General features: G+C 48.2%; 1 protein-coding gene across 6 annotated transcripts in view; it reads left to right on the plus strand.

Moving 5' to 3' along the window:
* Positions 1-26616, plus strand: part of LOC144798453 (uncharacterized) — a 549513-nt gene that overhangs the window by 274293 nt on the left and 248604 nt on the right. For all 6 annotated transcript variants that reach the window (XM_078669336.1, XM_078669335.1, XM_078669334.1 and 3 more), the window contains exon 4: positions 1090-1203. In XM_078669336.1, the coding sequence (XP_078525462.1) occupies positions 1090-1203 (114 nt within the window). The remainder of the gene's footprint in view (positions 1-1089; positions 1204-26616) is intronic.

Here is a 26616-nt window from a genome sequence, read left to right on the forward strand (position 1 = left end):
CCACGCCCGTTCCTTAGAACGCCCAGCACAACGGGGGAATTAGCCCCGCGTGTGAGCGTTCTAACGGTCATGACGAGCTCAGCTCGTCATGAGCACACGAGAACCGTGGCTCATGACGAGCTGAGCTCGCCATGAGCGTGGGAGGGGTTAAATAGGGAAGGGAGGCGGAGGTGGGAGCAGGAATCGGCAGGGCGGATGGGCCGTGGGGGCAGCTGAGGTGGGAAATGAAGCGGGAAATAGGCATAGAGCGCAACAAACAGAGAATGGCACAATAAGGCAAAACAGAATGGCACAATAAGGCAAGGCAACAATACAGTCAACCCCTACCTGACCTGAGCACTGCGCAGGGCAGCGGCATAGCACAGCAGCGGAGCTGCAGAGGGAGAGAGCAGGTCTCTGGCTGTGAGGTCAGACGTCTTGCTCTACCATGGAACCCACCAAGGCTGGTTTGTACATACACCAACCTATAAGATACCACAACTACACTATGAATAGATGTTTGCAGGGTAAGTACCATACCCCTTATCTATTGGATAGAGTTGCAATTGCAATTTTGTGATATTACTTCTGCTCTGAAGTATAGGTGTATATATGCACTATACACATGAACATTGCTTCCTAAGATATCAAACAGTTTGTTAAACCATATTGAAAGACTGCCAAGTCGTGAATCACGCCATATTTGTATTGATATTTACAATTGCAAATCTATCAGGGAATCAGCCAACAGCTTTTCAGAGGAAGTCCGATATTGAAACATGCAGAAGGAACTAATTTGGGTCAAGTACGAGTTCAGCAGTTATTTACATGCTAATAAATTCAAGTTTAGAATTCTTGTCTTGGTTGGGATTTTCGAAATTCATTTGAATCTAAAAGATATTGGCGCTTGTGAATCAATATTAGATTACCGTAATTAAATTGTTTTTCAGCCGCTTACTTACTTGATGAAGAATGATTTATTTTATTTTAAAGTACAAAGTTGATATGTTCATACCCTATCGAAACTTCTTTCACGCACTGTAGCTAAATAGGTTGTATTAGTTGTTAAATGGTTATTATTTTAATTTCGACCATACATTTTATTTACAGGTTACAAAATTGTGAACTCTGACATTCTGTTGAGAATTAAAGATGACGAAGAATCCTATTTCACTACGGGTCACATCCCTGAAAAAAAAAAGTGTCTTCACAGTAACAAGTTGAGTAAGTAGGCAATAATATGAACTGTATTGTATTGTAATTTCATTTATATATTGTTTAGGACCACTGACAAGGCGTTGAAGTGCTTTTTCAGTGAGTAGCATGCTACTCGGGAACCCATAAAGAATTAGTGGTGAAATATTATAATGAAATATGAAATTAATTTAAGCGGTGGATATGTTAGTGTGTTATTTGGATTGAGAAGGATAGTGGAGGGATAGAAGAGGGACTAGGTTTGCATTTATATGGCGCTTGCTAAACCTAATCAGGGGTTGAAGCGCTTTTAGGCGAGTAGCATGCCACTCCGGAACTAAAAAATAATTATTGGTGAATTAGTCTGGGGAAATATGAAATTAATTTGAGCTGTGGACATGTTAGTCTGTTATTTGGTTTGAAAAGGATAGTAGAGGGATAGAAGAGGGAAGGAACTCAATTTTTTTTTTTATTTACGTTTAACCACACCTTTACCACTTTAACAAAATATGCTGATAATAAACCCTGCATTAAAATCTGGTCTTGGCCGCCAACAGTGTCATACCCCTGGGGACAGCCTTCTTTGCATCTCACTATCAGAACAACACCCACATCAGGAATCTAGTGGGCATTTTGGAAACTGTGGAACCAGGGGGAATGGTGTGTGATCCTGGTCTCTGAATAGGACTAAGTTGTGAAATCTTAGACATTCATTTTCTGTCTTTGGTTATCTTCACAAGATTGGACAAATTTAGAATTTGCTTAGAGTTTGTAGTAGTGTGTGATAATAAAAATGGATTGGAACCCAACACCTGTTCATTGGATATTATGTATTTGAAGACTGAACCCAGTCTTTTGGTTCACTCATCAAAATGAAGTAGGAAAACCAAGATCCTGGGAACAAGTAACAATTATAGTTTTGGTTCTTTAGCTTCACCAAACTATCTGACCTTGTGCAGATATGAAGCAAGTTGTATAAATGCTTTTATGGTCGCAAACGGTCCAAATAGCTGTGTACACCTGCAGAAATGTTTTCTGCTATCTACTAAACCCATTTTAGGAATCAGTAATATTTTAACAGCTTCCAAAATGGGTTTGGACTCCATATTGATTTAAAAAAAAATCATAATCTTCATTTGAAAAGCTATCAGCGACATGGTGGTCTGCTGACCCTTGTAGATCATTATCCCTGTGATTGTGTCGCTATTTGCGACCTACCTCGTGAATATTAATTGTGACTCATTCAGATTTGGAATTTGTACATAGTTTGGGTCCACACAGGTAGGAAAAATATTGGTCGCAAATTGAGGCTACGTTATGCAGTGTAATAGTACACCTGACCTTTAGTCATCCCAATGCCTTTGCTCCTTTACCTTTTGATGAGAAGCTTGAGACAGACTCACTACCAAATCTGAGTAGCAAGGACAAGCACAGTTTTAAAATGACGCATGTTTAGAATGTAGTTTTGTATAGCTAAAAGGGAACTAATGGCAAATAATGACTATCTGGTACACCACTGTCCCTGGATAATGAATCACCATGTGTAGGAAAGTGCCCTTTCTGCATGGTTGCCCCCTAACTTTTTGCTAGTTACGTGATCAAATTTGACTGAGTGTGCCTTGGTTCCCTGCCAATCAGTTCCCCAAGGCATGTGTTCTTTCCCTAACCTGTACCATTGTTTCCCCAATTGGCACAACTCTGTCTGGCCTACCTGCAAGTCCCTAGTAAGGGGTACCTATGGTACCAAGGGCATGGTACCCAGGAAAAGGCCACTGAGGCATGTATTATTCCAGCCTCAGACCTCTCTCAACAAACAAGCACACCTGCCAGTGTAGCCTGCTTGTTGTGGTGCAGCTAAAAGTGAAGAGTCAACATGGCACACATTTCTGCATAAGCAGACAGGTCTCTTTAATATCTAAGGCCATTCTAAGATAATATAAGTGCCCAGTAAAGCCATCCCGAGTATATGTGCCAGAAACTGGTCATTACTAGTTTCCTAGCACCAAAATGGCTTAACTGAATCCTGGGATGTTTGGTATCAAACATCTGAGAATAATAAACCTGCACCGATTCCAGTGTCATATTTATTATTCCATGCACTCATAGGTCCCTTCTAAAGGGAACCCCTGAACCAAACCAACCGCTGATGGGTTCCTGACTGGTGAACACCAGCCTGACACCACAAGACAAGTTTCTGGACCCCCGGGGTGGGATCCTTCCCTTCCCGGGCCCAGAAATAAACACTTGCCTGGGAGAAGGTCAATGATTTTGTTATCAGATTGGCCAATGTTCAAAATCTACTCTAGTCAATTCCACACCATGACATCGTACAAAACAGCAGACTAATAACTATAATTCACCAACCTAACACTGACTATCTCCAAAATAGCAACCTCGCACAGAAGATTTTTCAATCCATTCTGTCAAGATTAACCTAGTACTTATTCACTACATTTGACATTGCTGGTAAAATAATACACACTGAGTTCTATTAACATGGAAGGTACACACTCACGACTCATTCCACCATGATCAGATGGGTACGACTAAGACTCACCAACTATGCTATGACAGCCTCAAATAGAATATCACACTCTCTAGTACCACCAAAATGGTGTTCATATTTGTTGCGTATTTTGTCATGCAATAACTGATGTTTCTCATGAATAACTATACATCCTGATACAATTTATACTACTTTATGGGTGCTCTGCCTATTCCGAAAGAGGCTCACATATAGAGGTGAGCAAGCAAAAAACGTAACTGTACAAGCAGAGTCAAGGAATTGGTTTGGCGCTAAGAGGCTGTCCTCAAGCATAGACATGAGAATATTTGGCATGTAAGTCATTCATCAAACATGTAAAAATATGATAAAGTCAATAAAAAAAATTGGAGCTTGGTGAAATCAAAATCAGTGGACCACAAATCTATAATATAATATAGGCTATGCCCGAAGTCCTACAGGCTCAGAATACGAACTAGGAGAAACGGCTAGGGTCAGAAGCTGATACTACAGAGGTCATTTGAGGCTAGGGCTGAGACACTGCTAACCGCAGGATTTAGGAGTTAGCATTTCAAATCAGTATTTGATTTATATTACACTCCAGCCTGAGCCAAGCTATATAGATGGAGTCGGAAGCCTGATGCTAAATGCAAGCGATGTGGAGCTACTTATGCTGAAATTATGCATATGTTATGCACATGCCCTGGGCTATGCTCATATGTAGGGAACATCTGGTCCTTTATTTGCATGATACTAAAGGTTCAGATTGAGATCACTCCCCAGCTGATGCTGTTAGGGATTGAGGAAGGCTATGGATACTCGAAAGAGCATTCATAGTTTGTATTTGTTGCCATGGCAGTGGCCCGTATAGGTTAGCTGAGTTCGACCCCCCCAACTTTTCCAGAATGGAAGATGGATTTTAGCAATATATAATATGGAGATGTAAAGGCAGGAATGCATGAAAACGTGGAGCTCTGATGTGGTCTCCATTGTCTTACTGGATTGAGGGCATTGGTTACGAAGAGAATTTGGTGGTATTGTGGGCAGATCTTAATGATTTTCTCCCCTGCCCCCCCCTCACCCCCCCCCACCCACCGGGTGGGGGGTTGTATTCGCAATTTCTCTCTTCTCTTGTTTTTTAATCACTGACCTGTATTTTACTCCGATTTCTATGGACTTCATTTTTATTGTTGAAACTTTAAGCATCCACCTTCATATTCTTGCTGATAATATTGTTTGAAATTCAAGATGTAGAGGACTATGGATAGCTCAAGTTCAAGTTAATTTACGTTTATTTAGACCTTTGGTCCTCAAACATTACATATAATAAAATACATCTAAAGTTACATAATCTTAAATACACTTAACACATCTTAAAATACGATACAATTAAAACACCCTCCATTAATTAATTAAATCTGGGTGGGTTAAAAACTCATTTAAAACCATTAAGAAGAAGTGCCTTCACTCTTTGCATGAACTTCCCAATAGCAACAACAATATCTAAGTGGCTCATTTGAGTTACCAAAATTACAGCCTGGGCCCTAGACTTAATCTCATATTTACTAAAAATCGTTCTTAAAAACATGATTCGAATATCAAGAAACTTCTGGCAATCTATTAAAATATGTAACAAATCACATGAAGAGCTCAAAGTGCAAATACATCTTCCCATCTTATCAATCATTGAGCTTTTTACCACATTATTTACATAACACGGGTTTACCCCAATTCTTGTCCTTAGAACCTCTCTTCTCAACCAACAATCGGGTAACCTATCAACATAGGGAAAACATTGTTCATTTTTCCATGCCACAGTCATAAAGTGTACTAAGGTTTTATTTGCAAGGTACTTTTGATCCTGTGCCTGCAATATTTTATTTCCCAATGCCCTTAATACCTTCTTATCACAATTAATCATGTAAGTAATGGGACACAATTTAACCTTCATTGTGCTACATAGCTTCGTCATGATAGCTCTAGTCTCTTTTGCCCATTCTAATTCACTAATCCAAATTTCGTTTTTACACCATTGTGATATTTTGGTGTTCTCGCCTACTCCTAGGCTATGCCAAAAACGAAGAAGGGCCATACTGGCTAAGATGCCCCATGCGGTCAGTCCTAGTTCAAGTATTATGGCCTGTACCATAGCTGACGAGGGGAGTGAGAATAGATTTTTTTGATTTTTACCTTCCTCAACATCCCAACCGTTTTTGCCACTCAAGCATAAAAGTTCCGCACCATACAGAAACTGCGGAGGTGCCATGGAGAGTAAGCTTTTAACACTGGTCTATCTGACATTGCACCATAAGTTATCCTCTTTTCTATGTCCGTCCCCTCCTTTCCTTTCGATGTTGTTACCAAGTTACTTTTACTAATCTTTTTTCTTTCTAGCGGATTCCAGTATTCTTTTTATTTAACTTGGGGCTTTGCCTTATTCTCCTTTGCTCTTTGCATCGCTTGTCTCTCTTGATCTTCTTTTCTGTTCCTTTCTACTTTCCCTCTTCTCTCCTTCCTTTCTAGTTGTTTTAAATGCTGTCTATTTCCAGGGGCGACCACCTCCCCCCTAGACCTCAGGAGGCCCTTCGTATTATATCTTCTTTCGTCCAATTTTCTCACAATCATAGGCTGTCGTGATATGTAAACACTTGGTTCCTCATTTTCTCACAATCATAGGCTGTCGTGATATGTAAACACTTGGTTCCTCTTTCTGTAGGTTCGGAGCCCTAAGCCTCTTTCTGTAGGTTCGGAGCCCTAAGCACATCTTCCTCTTCCTCTATACCACCTACTCCATCCTGTTCTTCACCAACTGGTCTAACTAATGCTGGCATTAATCCTTTAATTTGTGTCAACTCACCCAACATAGCTTTAAACTGCTCCCCTTGTGTTTTAAAGGTTCATTATTTACTACAGATACCTCCAATAAGCCTTGCAGGGTTTTTTGGAGGATCCACATAACCTCAAGCATGGAAGTGCGCGAGGCTCCTGTGACCTCCAGCCCATGCAGTGGAGAGTGCAATAGTTCACTCCCTATACCAAAAGAGCACTCTGCGCCATCATTCGCCTTGGTTTGGGCGATTGTTCCATCTTTGCCTTTATTACTCAGATCCTTGCTGCTTAGGGTTCCATCTTCGCCCTCGCTCTCAGGTTTGTGCTGAAGCGACTGCTGAAACAGTCTTGGTGAGGAGGACAGCTGGGGGTTCAAGGAAACTCCAGCGATATTAAAGCTGGTCTGAATTGAAGAGGCTAGCTCCACCACGCCTATGGACTCTGAAATTGGATGCACCACGGCACTTGTCTCCTTTTCCGTCATATCCTTCCCCTTAAAATGTCTTCCCAAAAAATCTTTATTTTCGATTTTGCTGACTGTGGTGTTAACGTCAAGGATTGGGTATTTCTTGATACTAATTTTTTCTTTCCGGTTGGCTCGCTTGTCGCCCCCTTTGGCTTACAGACACTGCTCACTTCGCCTACCGCTTGAACGTTCATTTAATTCTTTTTCCCATTTTTTGGAGCCTTACAGGCTCTTGCTTTGGCTGGTGCCATCTTTTTGCTCCTTTCTTTGTTACTCGCCCTCCGTTCACCAATCCTATATGTAGCCTATTCAAAGCTTCCTCCCTGTTAAAGCCTCCACAGGGATTTTCCGGGCCCCCTTTACCAACTCAGTAGCTTATGGCTGCCACAGTCACTTTTAGGTCACTTTTTGGATTTGATGACCTTGATTATTTAAAGAGCAAGAACATCCCTCACTCAGAATTTCTTACACGCGCTCAACTACTCCTCACTTACCTCTGTTCCACGGTTACCGCTGTGCTCTTCACTCTCCCAGCCCATTGCTACTCACCTGTTGATAAGGTGCTGTCACAAGCTCTGAGACTGCTAGTACCGACAGCACTCTTTTAGGTCAGCATTGTTTTTTTTTTAGGTTTAAAGTTTGGCCATTTTGAATTGCCGGGCTTCGGGGGAAGCACAGTCGCAGACTAGTCTTCCCCCGGGGTCTTTCGCGCAGGATAGGACAGGCAGGGGAAGGGGAGGAGTTAGGGGGTGGGTATATAGGCGCAGGGGAGGAAGGGAACTTCCTCTTCCTGCGCCTGGCACCATCGGGAGGGGAAAAAGAAAGGAGGTTAGTGTAGGGATAGTGATAGGTGTAGTTTTGGTCGAGTTTGGTTTCTGCTGGGTATCGTCGAGGGCTGTTTCACGGCAGCCGGTTTCATAGTTTCACGCCGGAAGCGTGAGTTCCAGCACAATGTCGGGCGTCTCGGCCGAGGAGGTCCGGGCGGCCTTGCTGCTGCTGGCCAGGGCCGGTCGGGAAGATCTTCTCCAACCGGGTGTGTTGGGACAGGCGTGGGTGGGGGCCACGAGGGGCACACGCGCGGCCTCGGCGGGGGTCATGGCTGCTGTGATCGCGTGCCAGGACGATGAGCCTGGCACACGGGGACATGCGGGGAGCGGAGGGAGGGGCGGAGCGCCCAGAGACTCGGCGAGGGGCGGGAAGCGCAAGAGCCTGCCCCCGCGAGCCTTCCCCCCGCTCGACTTCGTGCCAGGGGCTTCTGGGACTGCTGTGGGGGGCGAGGCCCCCTCTGGCTATTTGCTGCAGCAGGTAGTGGCGGAGGAGGTGGGGGCAGGTGGGGTGAGCCGGGGGGTGAGTCAGGTTTTGGCCCCTGGGGTGTCTGTGGGTGCCGGTGGGGTGCCTGGGGTCACCGGGGACGGGAGGCAACCGGAGGACCTCTCGGCCGGGAGGATCTGTGGGGAGGGGGCTGTGTCCGTGGACGCGGAGCAAGGGGATGATGCTCCCATCGACCTGTCCACAAGCTCCAAGGCGCCCACACCTGCCCTGGTTGGGCGGGGGTCGCCTGGGGTCCCCGGTGGATCTGCGTTACCTGTTCCCCTGGGTGGTGGGGGGGGGGTTGGACCCCGGGGCCTGGCCAGGTGGGCTTCGCCCCCCCGGGGGCTGAATTTTTTGGCTACTGCCCGCCCCCGCCCCCTATGATCTGGGGCTCCCTGTCCTGGGAGGATAGGGCCAGACAGGAGCGGATCCTTGAGCAGATTCGGGAGGCTAGATGGGCAGAACAGGCTGGGGCCAGAGTGGGGGCGGTGTGGAGCCATGAGATTGAGGGGCCCCCTACCCCGACTTCTGAGGAGGAACGGGAGGCGGAGCGGGAGGAAGAGCAGAGGCGAGTCAGGGCCAAGAAGGCCGTGGAGGACCCCTCCACCCCCCAGAGAGTGATGGCAGGTGTAGGGACGGCCAGGACGGCTCTGAGGCCCGATGGTGCTTGGGCCCGCTCAGGTTGGAGCGACATGAGGGGCGGGTGGGGATCCAAGCCGGCGGCTGTCGGCAGAGCCCGGGGGTGCCTGGCGGGGCGCAAGACGGCTCCAAAACGCAGGCCTGAAGCAGCAGGGCAGTCTGCGGCGGCTGTCCCTCCGCCGAGGGCTCGGTCTCCTGCGGCGCGTGTGGTGACTGGGATGCGTGGCCGTGGGGGTGTGCAGAAGGGTGTGAAGAGAGCGGTGAAAGAGGTGGAGAGTGTGCGTCTGAATCCGGAACTGGTGCTTGAGCTGGATTATGGTGATGAGAGTGACGAGTTGGAAGACGGAGAGGTGCGGGATGACGCAGCGGGCTTTGGGAGTGCTGCGGACAACGTCGACATTGGTGTTTTACAGGCCCCGGCGGTGACAAAGTCCAAAGCTAGGACGGCAGCGGTCCTGGTGGCGGCGCCCAGAGGAAGGCCCAGGGAGCGGACTTCGGCACTCACAGGTGAGGGTTCCTGGTGGGCGGCCTGGGAAGACGGTTCCCGGGGGGGGGAGGGGCGTAAGAGGACTTGCAGGTCAGTGGGAGTGGGAGACGGGTCAGTCCGGGAGCCGGAGAAGCCATCGGGCAGTACACTTGAGGATGGTGAGAAGGTGGACGGTAAGTCGGTGACTACGGGGGTGCAGATGGACAAAGGGGATGGTAAGGAGGAAAAAGGGTGAAGGTCCCGAAGAAACTGCCATACATGAGGTTGGCGATGCCATTGGGCTCACATCTCTCTGAGAAACTCAGGGCTCGGATTTGGAGGCACGAGTTCGTGGATGTGTTTAAGTTACTCCATAGGGAGGTGCAGGCTAAGGAGGGCTCGAAAGAGGAAGAGTGGGAGCTGACTAGGCGACCCAGGGTGCCAGTGACAATGGAGAACTGGACATCAGCGTTTTTAGGTTTTGCTGGCAATGCGTACGAAGTACGCATGCGCTAGCAAAATCCTTATGTTTCTCTGTTGGGTCGGGTATCCGCCCCCTCCTCGCCCCCTGCTCCCATTGGCTAGCTCCATAAATGGAGGCTAGCCATTGGGAGCCGGATCTGTCCGTCAAGGCCGGACCAGATTCGGGGGCGTTCCCGAGAATTTTTCCCTTTTGTCAACGTCATGCGGCGGTGGGCGGGGCTTTTTTTTGGGCTCGTCGAGGTTTGTTTATGCCATTTGGCGGCCGACCGCCGGCCGAGGAAGAGGTTTTGCCCTAAAACCGTGTAAGAATGCCGTTTTAATTACCCCATCTACCGTCTTGCCGCCATCGAAGAGTGCCCAGGAGAGGAAAGCTGGCCCCTGCCGGGGCAGGGAAAGTCGGAACATGTCGGACGGAGGCCGAGGTTGAGAGAGGCAGGCATGACCCCCAGCCAGCATGTGAAGGAGAAGGCCACCGGCAGCCGGCGCCGAACGCAGCGATAAGGTACGGTCTCCAAGAGCGAGATGGGGCGGCGTGGCATGCCACTTTCTCCTAGAACTGTGTGGGAGAGCGAGGTTATGGTGCGGAAATAGTTACAGCTATTCCTAATAGCTAGAGGCTACTTAAATGTCGCTGCCGCCATTGCCGGGGCAGGGAAAGTCGGAACATGTCGGACGGAGGCCGAGGTTGAGAGAGGCAGGCATGACCCCCAGCCAGCATGTGAAGGAGAAGGCCACCGGCAGCCGGCGCCGAACGCAGCGATAAGGTACGGTCTCCAAGAGCGAGATGGGGCGGCGTGGCATGCCACTTTCTCCTAGAACTGTGTGGGAGAGTGAGGTTATGGTGCGGAAATAGTTACAGCTATTCCTAATAGCTAGAGGCTACTTAAATGTCGCTGCCGCCATTGCCGGGGCAGGGAAAGTCGGAACATGTCGGACGGAGGCCGAGGTTGAGAGAGGCAGGCATGACCCCCAGCCAGCATGTGAAGGAGAAGGCCACCGGCAGCCGGCGCCGAACGCAGCGATAAGGTACGGTCTCCAAGAGCGAGATGGGGCAGCGTGGCATGCCACTTTCTCCTAGAACTGTGTGGGAGAGTGAGGTTATGGTGCGGAAATAGTTACAGCTATTCCTAATAGCTAGAGGCTACTTAAATGTCGCTGCCGCCATTGGTATTCTAAGAGGACCCCTGAAAGGCCTCTGTACACAAGTAGGTTTGAGGCAATTCGGAATTATTGTGGCCAGGAAGATCTGTGATGAGATTTGATTCTAAGCGTGTCTGTAAGCAGCCGAGTTCACCGGGCCCGCCACGGCACTCCTCCCCCCAGCCTCCAATGATCTGCATTTATGTTCTTGGCAGGGCTCCAGCGTTTGCAAATATTGATAGCCAGCTTGAAGTTTTAATTTAATTGCTTCCCTGGTGCAGGACAGAATATCCCTGGTGTTTTAAGAATGTCTTATTTTCAGGGATCGTGTCACTCTGACGCTACTGAATGCAACAGATAACGGACTAGGAAAGCATGAAATAGAATAATGCTTGTAAATATGTTCTGTTAATTCGCGACACTGGTGTATAAAACACGGAGATTTAATTTCTCGGAAGCTCGTGCTCTTTCATTTAAGTGTCGCTTATTTCTCTTACGGTGACTCAGATTTCCTGTTCTAGTTGCGAGATATCTCACAGACTTACTTTAGTGAGCGCATAAGGTGGTTATGTGAGGCAAATTTTCAAGAAGTGTTTGAATTGTAAACGAGTGCCTCGGCGTTATCAAATCTGTGTGACAACATCTTCCTCTAGGCAGCTGACCTGGCATTCAAGTAAACATCAAAAGAGGGACCAAGCCAGGCAGTTAAACATTTAACAAAGAAAATTCTTTAATTTTTCCCCATCTCATTGAGGCCATTAAATTCCTGTCTGGAACAAGAAAAGCGAAGTTAATGGTAACTGTGTCACACAGCGGTCCTGTGCGCAGATTCCAACTGCCCCACTCATGTCATTGCATGCAAATATCCTTCATTGTCCCTTTCGTCCCTCTCAAAGGCCAGATGAGGTTGGTTTCTCTCTTGGCCTCTTTCCCGTAGTTGTGCAAGCAGCAAGTGTTGTACTGCACCACAGTTGTTCCCTCTGAATAAACTATTCACAGCCTCGCATGCCTAAGAACCCCACTGCAGTGCAGGTGGCTAAGGCGGAAGAATGTGTGCTTAGGCATTCACTGAAACGGCACCTTGCAAAGCCATAAACGACAACAGACCATGCAAAGAATCAACTAGCTTGGTTTTGGTCGTCAGGGAGTGCACGTGATGAAAGGTAGAAATAGATTGTTTCTACACGTGATGAAAGGTGACCAAGGGGTAGAAGTTATAGCCTTGCATGCAGCGCTCCGAGCTTTAGAAACGCAAGGCCAATGCTTGACTCTCGGCTCCAGGGGCAGAGTCGGCGCAACATCCGGTGATTCTGAGTGCATCGCAATCTCTCCCTGCCTACAAAAGATTAAAGTGCCCTGTGGAAAAAAGGTGGTTTTAGTGCGCTGCCTGATATAAATAAGCCTTTCATCTGACCTAAATAGAGCATGCTCAGAGACGGAAATTAACGCATTTTCGTTCGTTGGTTTCTATTGTATTACTTCTATGATGATACTTTGTGAATGTTTGTGCCTTGAATGACAGTTTGGGAGTTCCTATAGCTTAAAGCGGGAATATGAGGGGCACGAGGACAGAAGGCAGAATTTTAAAAACCGCTATAGCGTGAAAGATGTGCGATTCGGAAGCAGATGAGGAGGCAGTTGTTAGTACCCGTTTCCCACTATAGAGCGCAGACAAAGGGAAAAAATGCACAGATGCCACCGACACCCTAAAGAAAAACTATGGTCAAATCACTATCCCCAGTGCCTAACGTAGAAGGCCCCCAGCATGTAACACAACCGGGGCTCATGTAAAGCGCTACGGAATCTTGAGGCCTAGTAAATAACGAAAGTGACATTCCTATCAGTTGAGACCGAACACGCCCTGGCTTCACGCATGCTGCTGCTCAGCTCAGGGCCGGCTCTGGGGGGGGGCCGACCGCACCGGGTACTGATCTGTCATGGGGGTGCCTGTTCTGCCACTATATATGGGAACAAAAGGCCCTGCTGCCACTTCCATATCCAGAAATTTGTGGGGAACAATGTTCAGGGAACAGTGATTAACATTACGCCTGTCTAGAGCAGAGGTTTGTCTAATAAAGACTTTGACTCTGGAAGTTTCTATTCGTGGTATGCAGCAGTGAGGGTTAAGATGCCTGCTGCAAAGAACAGGTAACATGCAGACAGATCCGTCTTCATGTTAGTAGCGATTAACAAGCAACGAACTGCGTGCCCCCTCGCATTACACTTTGGATTCAGAGTTTGGGGCTCCGCCAGAACAAGCACCCTTACTAGGGCAGCTTTAAATGATGGGGAGCAACTCAATGTATTGACAAGGGCCTGACAATGCCATTTATTTATGTTAAAAAAAACATAAATAAAAATAATGTCAAGAGCAATGCCAATAGCTCTAACTTTAACAAAGGCAAAACCATTGCATTGTAAATGCTTGTTGATTTATGCCAGTATCTACTGTGAAAAGTATCTGGACCGGGCGATTGCGTTGTTCAAGTACATGGACATCATTCGCAAGGCTCAGATGCAGTTTGGGGGATTTGCATGGCTGAGTTATGACGAGGAGTTTAGGGCCAGGGTCAGTGCGAATCCGGAAAAAAGCTGGGGGGAGGTGGATCAGGAGCTCTGGGTGCAGTGGATGGCGTCCACGCACTCCACTGCATCCACACACACGGCCAGCGGTTTGCCGGTAGTGTATCGGTCCTTTCCGCCGCGTCCCGCCCAAAGCGGGGCGGGAGGAGGCGCAGTGCCCAGCACCATCGTATCGGGGCAACAGACTAAGCCTGGGGGATATTCCACAGGGGCCTGTTGGAGCTACAATAGGGGGTACTGTTCCCGGTACCCCTGTAAGTTCAAACATGAGTGCTCGAAGTGCGGAGGGAAGCATGCACTCACTCAGTGTCTCACACTTGCCACGCCCTCAGAACAGTGGAGGAACGCCCGAGGGCGGGGCCACCCTGGACAGAAGGGCGCCTACACCGGTTAGGGTGGAGGCGATGGCCCCCTGGCTCTCGTGCTACCCGGATCAGGAGGCGGCGGCGCGGCTTTTCTGGGGTTTCACAGAGGGTTTTAGAGTGGGCTATCAGGGCCCCAGGGAGCGCCGATGGGCCGACAACTTGCGATCTGCTAAAGAATTGCCTGGTGTGGTGGCCGCTAATTTGAGGAAGGAGGTTGAGGAAGGAAGGGTGGCTGGCCCGTTTACTGACTGGCCTTTGGACGATCTGATCATCTCTCCGTTGGGTGTGGTACCGAAGAAGGAGGAAGGGGAGTTTAGGATGATACACCATCTGTCGTGGCCGAAGGGCCAGTCAGTGAACGATTTCATTGCGGAGGAAGATTCTAGGGTGCTCGGTGGACGATGCGATCCGTCTGGCGAGGTTGTGTGGGGCGGGGGCTGAATTGGCGAAATGTGACATCAAGTCAGCTTTCCGTCTACTGCCCATTCATCCGGCGGATTTCTCGCTCTTGGGAATGCAGTTTGGGGGGGCCGTCTACGTGGACAAGGTTTTGCCCATGGGGTGCGCCATCTCCTGCGCTCTGTTTGAGCTATTCAGCACCTTCCTGCAGTGGGTCATGGTGCGAGTCAGTGGGTGCCGAGAGGTCACTCATTACTTGGATGATTTCCTCTTCCTGGGGAGGGCGGATTCTGGGGATTGCGGCAGGGCCCTGTCGCGGTTCCAAGAACTGGCCCTTCATTTTGGGGTGCCTCTGGCACCGGAGAAGACGGCTGGTCCCAGCTGTTGCTTGACATTCCTGGGGATCGAGCTGGACTCAGTACAGTGGCTAGCGCGCCTTCCTGATGCCAAAGTGGCGGAAATACTGGCTTGTTTGGAGTGGGCGATTGAAGAAAAGCGGATCCCTTTGAGAGCGGTTCAGAAGCTCCTTGGTTTCCTTAACTTTGCATGTAGAGTGGTGAGAGCAGGGCGGACGTTCTGTAGGCGGCTCGGCATGGCCATGTCGGGGGCGGTACTCCCACATCACAGGGTCAGGGTTTCCATGGGGGTGCGTGCTGATTTGAGGACCTGGATTGCATTCCTGAAGGAGTTCAATGGTGTGCCCCTGGAATTTGATGAGGAAAGGGCGGTCTGGCAATGCCAAATTTTCTCTGATGCAGCTGGGTCAGCGGGGTTTGGTGTTTTCTGGGACGGGAGGTGGTGCGCGGAGAGCTGGCGGGCTCACTGGCTCAAACAGGGGAGAAGCATTGCTTTCTTGGATTTTTTTCCTCTGCTGGTGGCTTTGGAGGTGTGGGGGGGAATTTCGGAACAGGTCAGTGCTTTTCCATGTGGACAACATGACGGTGGTGGAGCTGGTGAATCGTCAGAGGGCGAGGGACCTGAGAGTGCTGCGGCTTTTGCGGAGGTTCATGTTGGCTTGTCTGCAGCTGAATGTGGTGTTTCGGGCGAAGCATGTCCCTGGGGCGAATAATGACATTGCGGATGCTTTGTCTCGTTCACAGTGGCAGCGGTTCCGGCACCTGGCACCGGGAGCGGATGCGTGCAAGACCGAGCTGCCGGCCGGCATCTGGGCCTTGGGGGAGTGAGGATGATTGGCCTGGTGGAAGGGTCTGTTGCAGAAACAACGAGGAGGACGTATCGCTTGGCATGGTCTGAATTTAGTGCTTTCATGGGTTGGAGTCTGAATGGTGTCGTTGGTGTTGAGTCTGTGGTGGAACAGGGACTGAGGCATTTTGTGCTGGATTGTATTGACAGGGGCTTGACTGCGGCTACGATTTCTGGTAAATTGGCGGGGATATCCTTTTACTGTGCTTTGTTTTTGGGTTTTGATCCGACCAAAGATGTGATTGTGAGCAGGATGTTGCGGGGTTGGGGCAGGGAATGTAGGAGTGGGGGGGGGGGCAGGCTACGGGAAGCAGTTACTTTTGAGTTATTGGTCCGGCTGGTTGGGGAGTTGCCGGAATGTTGTTATGACCTGTTTGAGGTGGGCCTTTTCCGTTTGTGTATGGTGTGGATGTTTTTCGGGGCGTTCAGGGTGTCTGAGCTGCTGGGTACCAGGGGCATGGCTGGCAGGTTGTTTGAGGAAGTTCGGGTGGATGGTGGTCGCCTGGGTATTTGGTTGCGGTGCTCGAAGACTGATCAGTTGGGCAGGGGTAAATGGGTATGGCTGAATGAGACGGAGGGTGGGCCCGTGTGCCCTCTGATTGAATGGAGGACTTTCCTGGGAACGGCGTGAGTGGCGCGTGGGGAAATCTTTTGTCACGCTTCAGGCGCGAGGTTGACGGCGGGCCAGTTGTTGGCGGTGTTGCGCAAGGCTTTGCGACGATTGGGGATGGATGCGTCTGGTTTCGGGACTCACTCTTTCAGAATCGGGGCTGCGACAGCTGCGGCCCGGTTGGGGAGGTCTTGGGATAGGATTCGGCGGATTGGGCGCTGGAAGTCCCGTTGTTGTGAGAGATATGTGAGGAAATGAGATGGTCCCAGGCAGGGTGTTGGTTGATTCATTGTTGTTGTTTCTTGTTCTAACATCTTTTTCTTCGTAGGTTGCGTGGGTGGACCGGGAAAAAAGACGGTGACATGGATTGTTGGGCACTCCTTCGTGCTTTGGGCATCCAAATATGCGGAGCAACAGGTTTACGGCCGTAACCTGGGACTGAAAGGACACTTGCACGAGGTACAATGGTGGGGCAAAGGCGCCATGCGATGGGGGGCACTACTGCCCTGGCTCGCGAAGATGGTCCCGCAGAGGGGATGCCCTGATTTGCTAATAATACATCTTGGTGAAAATTATCTGGTGCAGCTGTCAGGTTTGGCGCTTTTACAGCTCATGCAGAGGGACTTGGAGGTGCTGAAATCTAGGCTTGCAGGGACCTGCATTGCCTGGACAGAGTTGGTCCCCAGGAAAGTGTGGAGAGGGGCGATGAAGCATGGGGCGATCGAAAAGGCACGACGGAAGCTCAACAGGGCAATGAGACTATACTGTGCTGACAAGGACATTAAAGTGATTGCTCATGGAGGGATTCGACTGGAGGAACCTTTAGCTTTTAGGGACGACGGAGTACACTTGTCACGGCTGGGCAATGCTTGGTACATGATGGAGATGCGTGATGTTGTGAGCAAATTATGGAATGAGAATATCTGGTGTGTCAGGGAGTGATTGCGGGTGTGCTGGAGCGGGCGATCTGACCTGGGTAGGAGGGGTGGGGCTGGGAACCGCCCTACAAGGGGTTTCCCTGGTTGGCGGTACTTTGAAGGGACAGGGGGGTCAAGAGCAGGCACACCCATACCTTGGGGGGGGAGTTCGAATGGCGGATAGAGGCATGATTGGAAGGACGCAAGGAGCGGGCTGGATGACAAGTGATTGATGGGCAGGAATAAGGCATGGTATGGAGCTTGTAGGGGTTTGTGATGAGGTGGAACGGGTGAAACGAATGAGGGGGAAGTGTGAGTGGGGGTATGATGTTATTTACTTGTTGATGTTTATTGTTATGTACAGATCACGCAGCCTGGTCTAATAAAATGGCCTTTTACGCTTACACACTGCGTGGTCTGTTTATTGCGCGATGCCGGGCCCCGGGGAAGCACAGTCTCAGACTAGTCTTCCCCCGGGGTCTTTCGCGCAGGATAGGACAGGCAGGGGAAGGGGAGGAGTTAGGGGGTGGGTATATAGGTGCAGGGGAGATGGGGAACTGCCTCTTCCTGCGTCTGGCCCCATCGGGAGGGGAAAAAGAAAGGCCACCCACCCACCCGGCAGTTGGAGGTGGTTTTTGGGTAGGTCCTTGGCGTTGCCAGTTTAGGCCAGAGCTGCTTTAGGCGGTACTTTGAAGGGACAGGGGGGTCAAGAGCGGGCACACCCATCCCTTGGGGGGGGGGAGTTCGAATGGCGGATAGAGGCATGATTGGAAGGATGCAAGGAGCGGGCTGGATGACAAGTGATTGATGGGCAGGAATAAGGCATGGTATGGAGTTTGTAGGGGTTTGTGAGGAGGTGGAACGGGTGAAACGAATGAGGGGGAAGTGTGAGTGGGGGTATGATGTTATTTACTTGTTGATGTTTATTGTTATGTACAGATCACGCAGCCTGGTCTAATAAAATGGCCTTTTACGCTTACACACTGCGTGGTCTGTTTATTGCGCGATTATGAATGCTCCTCTCGGAGCTAGGCCTCACAGGCTCTCAGGCTCTGCCGGTAAAATCCTGCTTTCACCAAGCTCCCAGGCTGCACCTTCTCCTGCTTTCACCACACTGCCCTCTTCTGCTCATCGGGGGCTCATCTGGGCCTCCCGCTAACCTCCCGCAGGGCACCTCGGGCGTTCAGTGGTGATCCTCAGGTTGATTCTCGACATGATCCTCGGGTGCGCGCGTGCATGTGTGCCTGCGTGACCACGTCCAACTAGGCGTCTGACGTCTCCAGTGGTTCTCGGGTAGCGCTGGGGCTGTGCGCGCAATCAGCAGACGGCAGACCGGGAACAGAGGCTCTCAATTGGAGTGTCAATGAATAGCTATTTTTGTTTTACTTATTTATCTTCATATATATGTGATGCCAATATTACAATGAATATAAGGCAAAGGGGGTTTGAATGTTTTTTCTATTGTTCAATTCCTCTCTAGGGTAGGAAATGGCATTTGCTAGTTATTATTTTTCATATAAATATTGCAACTGTGGTATTAATTAGACTTAACACTTTATTATCACGCACAATCTAGGCACAGCTAATTGCGCTCTTATATATTACTTTATCTGATTTACTTTGGTAATAACTGAGACCAGAAACTTTATTACTGTATAATTCATATCAATTATGCTTGCTGCCAAATGCTACATGAACTGTAAAGTATACTGGCCTGAATGCGATATTTACTTTTATATGTGATTTATAAAATCTTATTATTATGGTTATGAATAGTACTATACACTTCATCATTATGTACTAATTTGCAACACCATTTTTTTAAACATATATACCTGCTGTCAGTGTTGCATGAACTGTGCAAATGCATATCTGCAACTCCTAAAAAAATAACAAAATAAAAACACAAACCTTCCAATACCAAATGTTTGTGTAGGCAACTCGGTCATTACGAGAAAACCGCATACTTCATCAACACCCCAGAAGATGCTCGCTATACTCCGCACAGAGAATACCTGCTCAATTTTCTGTCACAGAAGTAGAAAAAATAACACTTTGCAATCTTAGTATAGCCTAGCTCCTACTTGTGACCTACATTCGCAGATTACTTTAACAATCGTTGTCACTTCATGTTGGAGGCAGGGCTGCACTGGGAACGCAAACTGGCCCTTGCAATTGAGTCAGATCGGCCAGGGAGTGGGATGGGGATGGGGGGGAGGCGTTGCTTGCATGGAAAACACTGCAGCTGCTCTTGTTACAGGGGGCCTGTATGCTGCAAAACTGGCCCCTGGTAACAACAAGCATTGGCATAGCCAATAGTTCTCGCTTTCGGGACCTTATAAGTATTTAGTTATGCAGCACAATATGCTTGGTGCAACAACATCAACTGTTGCATGGCTAGACTTTTATAAGGTCACAAAAGCTAGACCTATTGGCTATGCCAATGCTTGTTTTTCAAGTCTTCAAGAGTCTGTTGCGTATTTTAAATTCAGCAAGATGGGATATTTCAGTAAGAGTTTTAAGCAACAGGGATGTAACTGTCATTATCGTTTGCTACACCTGGCCACTGCTGCGTAATACTCATGCCACACATCGACATGCATATAACTGTGATCTTTATAAGTCTGTCTGTTTATGCCACTGTGGCCATATATATTGTAAATAATTCAGCAGAACTACTGAGACCAAGTAAATCGCTTAAGGAGAGAGGGATTTAAAGTTCTCTCGCTCTACTGATTTTTAGTACTCAAACAGGGAGGGTGTTTCAGTAGAGGTCTTTACTGTCCTAGTTTAAGAGAAACAAGGAAAGAGATCTCAACTTCATGTTCTCAGGTTGCTCATTTCTGGGCAAGTTTACCTGATGTTTAAGTAAGTGTATGTCACGCCTTTCAGCCAGAGGACTCGGTGTTTGTTGTTCAAATCCTGGGATTTAAACAGGTTTACACCGTGCAGAGTGCATTCAGAAGAGCTGATGCTTTGGGGCTGAAAAAACGTCTGATGCTAGTTATATTTATCAAATTATATAGTAAGGTATTCCAATACATTCATATGTGACGCAACACCGCTTCAAGCAAAATTAATTTGCGGCGGTATTGAATAATTTTATTTATGTGTTGTTTGCTGTTGTTTTTTTACAAAACAATACTTTAACAGAAAGATGTTAAGGTGCTGTACTCTGAAACAACTCTAACCACGTGTAGCATCACTTACAGAAAATCAGGCCATAAAACATCCGTTATAAAAGGAACTGACATGTGGATATGGGCAAGCATCCGGAAATCCAGGGAGTGAAATGATTAAACAAGCTACAAAATACAGCGGAATATATGGGGTTAAACTTCATGTTATGATAAGGAGAGGCATAGACTCGCAGAATTCAGGGATCAAGAAGTTCTGAGGATACTGATGCTAGGAAGAGAAGAGAGAGGTGTGAGATGAGTAACAGCAAAAGGTGAAAAAGGTTTAGACTCCAAGAGATGGGAGAATTTGGTAAACTGCAGGCATGGCAGGATGGGTAGTAGAGCGGCATGAGATCCTAACGGAAAGGAAAAGAGAGAAAAGGCACATGAGTTGACAGACAGCAGGTGCATGGACTAGTCAATGTAAAATTTAAACAGGTGGGTATACATTCATTTTGCCCACGAGGGTCTATATTCCCACAAAGCTATATGGGTCTCAAGGGCAGCCTTACGAGACGCTGCGTAAACTGAATCCTTTCCTTGTCCAAAAGCTTGTTCCTCTATTTCTGCAGTAACTAGAGCTTTAGTTCTTTTTAGATTGAGAATGTAAACAAAACTCACTTGGGACAGTTTCCCTCTTTTTACAAATGGCACAGTGCTCTTCCTTGAGCCTTTTTAAGGTGGGCGTGTATGAGTCTGAGTTGGAGGGAGTAATAAGAAACAGACATCAGTCATTAATTCTGATATTTATCCAAAGGCTGATTTGAAGGATTCCCTGTCATATCTCACTTGTGAGGTATTTCACCTTCGTTACTTCATTTTACTTGTGGTAGAGGCTAAAACCAAGAACAATCCAGGGAAAGGGAACCACAAATTATGCTTTTAGAGATAGGAGAGTACAACTGAGCGTGTAGGAGAAAAACAAGCGTTTTAACAAGTGTGTGTGTAGGATAAAGGGCGAGGGTGCTAGAGAGATAAAAGAAAAATCAGTGAAATATCAAAAAAGAGTGAGAAGTGAGTCGTAGAAGAGTGAGAGATGGGCGGTTGCCGAGAAAGGTAAATCAGCGAGAAATGCAAGTATTGCAGAATATATTGAAAAAGGCATAGGCCGTGTGGCCATAAAAGTAACGGCCCGCGCGGCCGTGAAAGGGGACTCGTTCTGTGGTGTGGGAGAAGCGGAGTGAGAAAAGGCAGATGGCGGCGCCGCGAAAGAGAAAGTAATCACGGCTGTAAGGGTGCCCGCGAGATGGCGCCTGTGTTCGTAAGCACACGCCCGTGTGTGAAACCGCTCGCTGGTGGCCGGAGAAAGCCTTTTGGTAGCACTTCAAAAAGCCAGTTACTAAATGTCTTTCCTGACCGGCGCATGCGCTGGCTCTAGCGAGACCTAAAAACGGCCCCCAGGGGTCCAAAACCATCCCCCACCCTGGCAGCCCACCCGGTAACTGCTCGGTGCCCACTACAGACCAGGCCGGCCCTTGTTGGAGGTCATCACCATTTCCATCCTGCTTTTTTGATTATGAGAGTAAAATACGGGAGTACAAATTTAAAATGATAAAAGTATGAAAGGTTAAGCATGATCTGGACAATAGCTTTAAGATAATCCGGTATCATACTAACCAGCAATGTTGAAAACTGTTGTAAAGGCAGATACCAAGTTCTGTTCACAAGTCTAAAACCTCACTCTTTAACCAAATAGCAATACATACAGTGAGAAAGGAATTTCAGAAATTAATAAATAATATGTTGGAGAGACTACGACTCCCAAATATGGAAATCCAGTTTAATGCACCAGTGGCTCTTGTACAACACAAAAACTGTAAAGACAAGTGAAGAGGAAGTCAGGGTTGGTCACGAAAGAGCTCGCTGTCTCCAAATCTGTGTCAAACTCTATGAGTCCACCCCCTCCCACACAGAGGCAGTCCTGAAGTTCGCCATTGCAGCCTAGCTGTTGTAATGGTGCTCGGCCCTAGGCCCCATACACTATTAGTAATCACATGGACACTGTATCTTAGTGTGTAGAACTGGCCCAGGGAACGTGCGCCCGACCCTTTTATTGGCAGGGTCACATGTCCTGTGAAACCTGTGTTGGATGGGTGTGGGGTGGGGTGTAAGTCATCCCTCTAGGAGTGGCTGATGCTGATAACAACTAGAACAGTGACCAGCAGGTCACTACATCCCTCCAAAACATTATTCAAAATGGAACAACAAAGTCCAACCTGTTGGAAAAAATAAAACAATAAATATGTACTTCCACTGAGTCTGTTCAGCTGCTTGCAGAAACAAGACAATGGTACAACTGCAGCTAGGATCACCAGTTCTGCTTGGCACAGTTCAGTGTTGCCCTGTGGGTCCGGTACTCCTTAGATTCCAAACATGGAAGTTGACACCAAAGTCTCTCTATGTCCACTTCTCTGTGACGATGCAGGTAGTGATGGTGGATCTGGTAGATGTCACATTTTCACCAATCAGTCCTAATTGTTGTTGCATCTTCACAAAGGCAGCATTGTTCCTCGCTACGCAATGGTGGAGTACATGCAAACATCCCTCGCTCACTAGGATGCCCCTCTCCTGGGTATTCCCCTCTGACTGGATGTCCTGAAGGCCCTATTAACCAGGCTTTCACTGGACTGGGTGTTCTTCGCCATGTCACTTCAACGCCACTCCTTAGGTGTGTGGAGGAACCACTACGAGTCCCACCTTCAAGTCCCTATCTCCACCTGAAGGGTAGTTGTTTACTCCTGCCACTTCGCACAAGATCTTCCTCTTCCTGGGTCCTGTGGAAAAACGGCTGTAGACTCATCTCTCGTGGCGGGACCCACTCTCACCGGTGTGAGAAGTTAGCCTGGCATATGATGTCCACTAGTTCTAGTGGGCACCTTGCACCAGTCTAATCGACCCTTATTGATGGTGGTTGTAAAGTACACCTTATAGAAAGCTATCCTAGTGGTAGCATGGACCAGCAGTCATCAGGCTAAGACTTCAGAGAGCGTATTAAGCAAGTTGTTTTTACCAATTATAGTCCCTTGAGTGCCAAATGAAAGGACACCACACAAGGTATATATCAAATATATATATGTATTTAATCTAAACACAACCCCTCTGTACTCTTTATGAGGTCAGAGGTCAAAGTACATTCGAAGAATCTCAATTAGCATACGATAAGTTGCACAATATACAGTATGCCCTGGGGGCCTCACAAACCATATACTAAAATAGTGGTATAAGAACATGGTGTGGAATAGAAAGCGGGCCTGGGGCCTGTGGAATCGCTGGGGCTACTCTAAACAACCAAAGGTTAGGAAGTAGGAGGCCCACGGGAGACACGTGCAGTGTCTAAACACAGCCGCGATTTACTATTGACTTTCTATGGGAAACGAAGAAGTTACAAAAGTACAATTTAAGGACACTTCCGGATGGACTAGGATGGAACCCTTTTAAACTAGGACACTAAGAGAGTCAAGACCCACAGGATCACCGGAGTACTCGTGTTACCTCACCCAGGGAAGCCGGGTGCATAGGTGCCTTTTCGTGTCGGGTTTCATCATTGTTTTCAATGGAGAGCTGCAAAGAAGTGCTGCAGGCGACCAGAGGAAAAGTGTCCATGTGGATCCAAGGGTGGATCGAAGATCTGAAGAACCTGAAAGCAGAGGGGACAGAGTCTGGGTCACTTGCCAGTGACCAGGATGGAACCAGGAAGGAACCAGGCGATGTCGGGTGCTTGCAGGTGAAGAAGTGAAGCTTGTCTCTTCAGCCACGAGGTCCAGGAGGCATCGACGATGACCAGGCGCTGGATTCGAGCTGTCCCACAAAGGATCTAGTTGACTGCGGTGTCGGTATCCGGATTGGACCCAACAAGCCTTGACAATCGCAACCCACGCAGGATGTCGAGATTGGCTCTGTTGTAGACCAGCAAGGTCTGTGGTGCTTCTCCTTTGTAGGGAAGCTTGAGCAAGCCTGGAGCAACCAGGAAAGCAAGTTTGTTGTAAAGAAAAGTCTTCAGGGGGCTCACTAGCCAACGGGGAAGGAACCGGAAAGACGCGTCGAGCTCAAATGCAAAAGCGGAGCCCACGGGACACTCGTGGAGTGTGGGGGCCTGTGCTTTGGTGCAAATGGGGCTTGGGACTGGGGCTTCTCATACCCCAATGCACAACTGCGAGATACCTCAGGAGTCGATGCAGTTACCAAATGCAGGATGTTCAGGAGTTCCGGTCCAGCGTCTCTCGTGTCCGCCACTTATCTCAGCTTTGCTGTGGATGTGGGTCGGGTCAGAGATGTCTGGAAGTCCATGTCCTGTGTCGCAGATCCTTCGGGATCCGGCGGGAGCCTTGAAAATCCAGACCGGCAAAGTTGCTGTTGGTGCCTGTTTGAAAAGGGTGGTCACTCCTTGACCACTAGGGAGTTGTCTTCCGTCTTCCAGTCGAAATGGAATGTCGAAGGTCCAGGATATGTCTTGCAAAGATTCGTCCAGGATAATCTTAAGTCCTAGGGACACAGCTCCTATACTTATACTAAGGTTGTGGGCTGGATTACCTGAAAAGGTCCCTCCTATGGGTGGACCAGGAGAGGGGGTGGTTACACCCCCTTTCCTTTGTCCAGTTTCGCGCCAGAGCTGGGGCTGAGTGCCCCAGCATCCGGTTTGGACTGGACTATGCATGGAGCACCTTGTGTGCCCCAGGCAGTGTCTGGAAAGCATTCACTGAATGCAGCCCTCCCTGCTTCAATACACTACAGCCTGTCTGGGGAGGAGGTAGCACCTCCCTGGACAGGAAACCTATTGTCTAAGCCTCCCCTGCCGGAGTTTCGTCCAGCAGCAGGAGGTCAGACTCGTGTCTGTGGCAGCAGCATCCATTTTGTGATGCTGGGGCTCTGTTAAACTTTTACCGGGTTTAACAGTAACTACATGTCTTCTCCCTCTAGAAGGTTTGCAGAGGCCTACCATAGGAGTAGCTTATAGGTGTATATGTGTCTATATATATATATATATATATATATATATATATATATATATATATATGTGTATATATATATATATATATATATATATATATATATATGTATATGTATATGTATATATATATATATATATATATATGTATATGTAGATATTGGTATACTATATCTAAGTAAGGGGTGATTACACCACCTCACTCAGGCTGTGTGAACAGACCTGTGGTGTCAGTTTGGAGGGCCAGCCAGGGGTGGCATAATACATGCTGCAGCCCCTGGTAGGCCATGGGGGCACCTATGCCCTGGGTATCTATGGTACACTATACAGGGTCTCACAGAGGTGACCCAATACCCAATCTGGTATATACCTAAAGTACATGGTTACAATTTAGAGAGAGAACAGCTAGGCTGTGGTCCTGTTTAGCAGGGCCACCGCCAGTCTAAAGTAAAAAAAACAGAGAATCACAGCAAAAAGTGTGGGTAACCGTAGGAAGCAGACCCTACTCTCCTACACAAAGCCCCCCCCCCCAAAAAAACGCAGGGACATCAAACTAACCTTGACCAGTTGAGTCTTCATGTTCTAAGTGGAAATATCTGAAGAGTCCATCTGCATTGGCATGGTTACTCCCAAGTCTATGTTCCACGGTATAGTCCATCCCCTGTAGGGAAATGGACCACCTGAGCAGTTTGGGATTTTCACCCTTCATCTGTTTTAGCCACAAGAGGAGCTTATGGTCTATCTGAACTTTGAAGTGAGTGCCAAACAAGTATGGCCTCAGCTTCTTCAGTGCCCACACCACAGCAAAGGCCTCCCTCTCAATAGCTGACCAACGTTTCTCTCTAGGGGTCAGCCTTCTGCTAATAAAAGCTACTGGCTGGTCTTTGCCATCTTTATTCAATTGTGATAGCACAGCCCCTACCCCCAACTCAGAAGCATCTGTTTGAACAATGAATTCTTTGGAGTTGTCTGGACTTTGAAGAATTGGTGCAGTGCACATGGCCTGCTTCAGGTCATCAAATGCCTTTTGACAGCTGACTGTCCACTGAACTTTCTTTGGCATTTTCTTGGAAGTTAAGTCATTAAGGGGTGTCACAATGGAACCATACCCCTTGACAAATTTCCTGTAGTACCCAGTCAGACCCAAGAAAGCTCTGACCTGAGTCGGGGTGGTTGGAGCAGTCCAGTCCATTATGGCCTGGATCTTGCTCTGCAATGGTTAAACCTGGCCCCCACCTACACGGTGGCCCAGGTATACAACCTGGCTCTGCCCTATCTGGCACTTGGTAGCCTTGATAGTTAGGCCTGCCTTTTGCAGGGCCTCCAAAACACTTTTCAGGTCGATCAGGTGATCTTCCCAGGTAGAACTTAAGACAGCAATATCATCTAGATAAGCTGCACAGTA

Source organism: Lissotriton helveticus, chromosome 12, assembly GCF_964261635.1.
Source record: "Lissotriton helveticus chromosome 12, aLisHel1.1, whole genome shotgun sequence".
Lineage (NCBI taxonomy): Eukaryota > Metazoa > Chordata > Amphibia > Caudata > Salamandridae > Lissotriton > Lissotriton helveticus.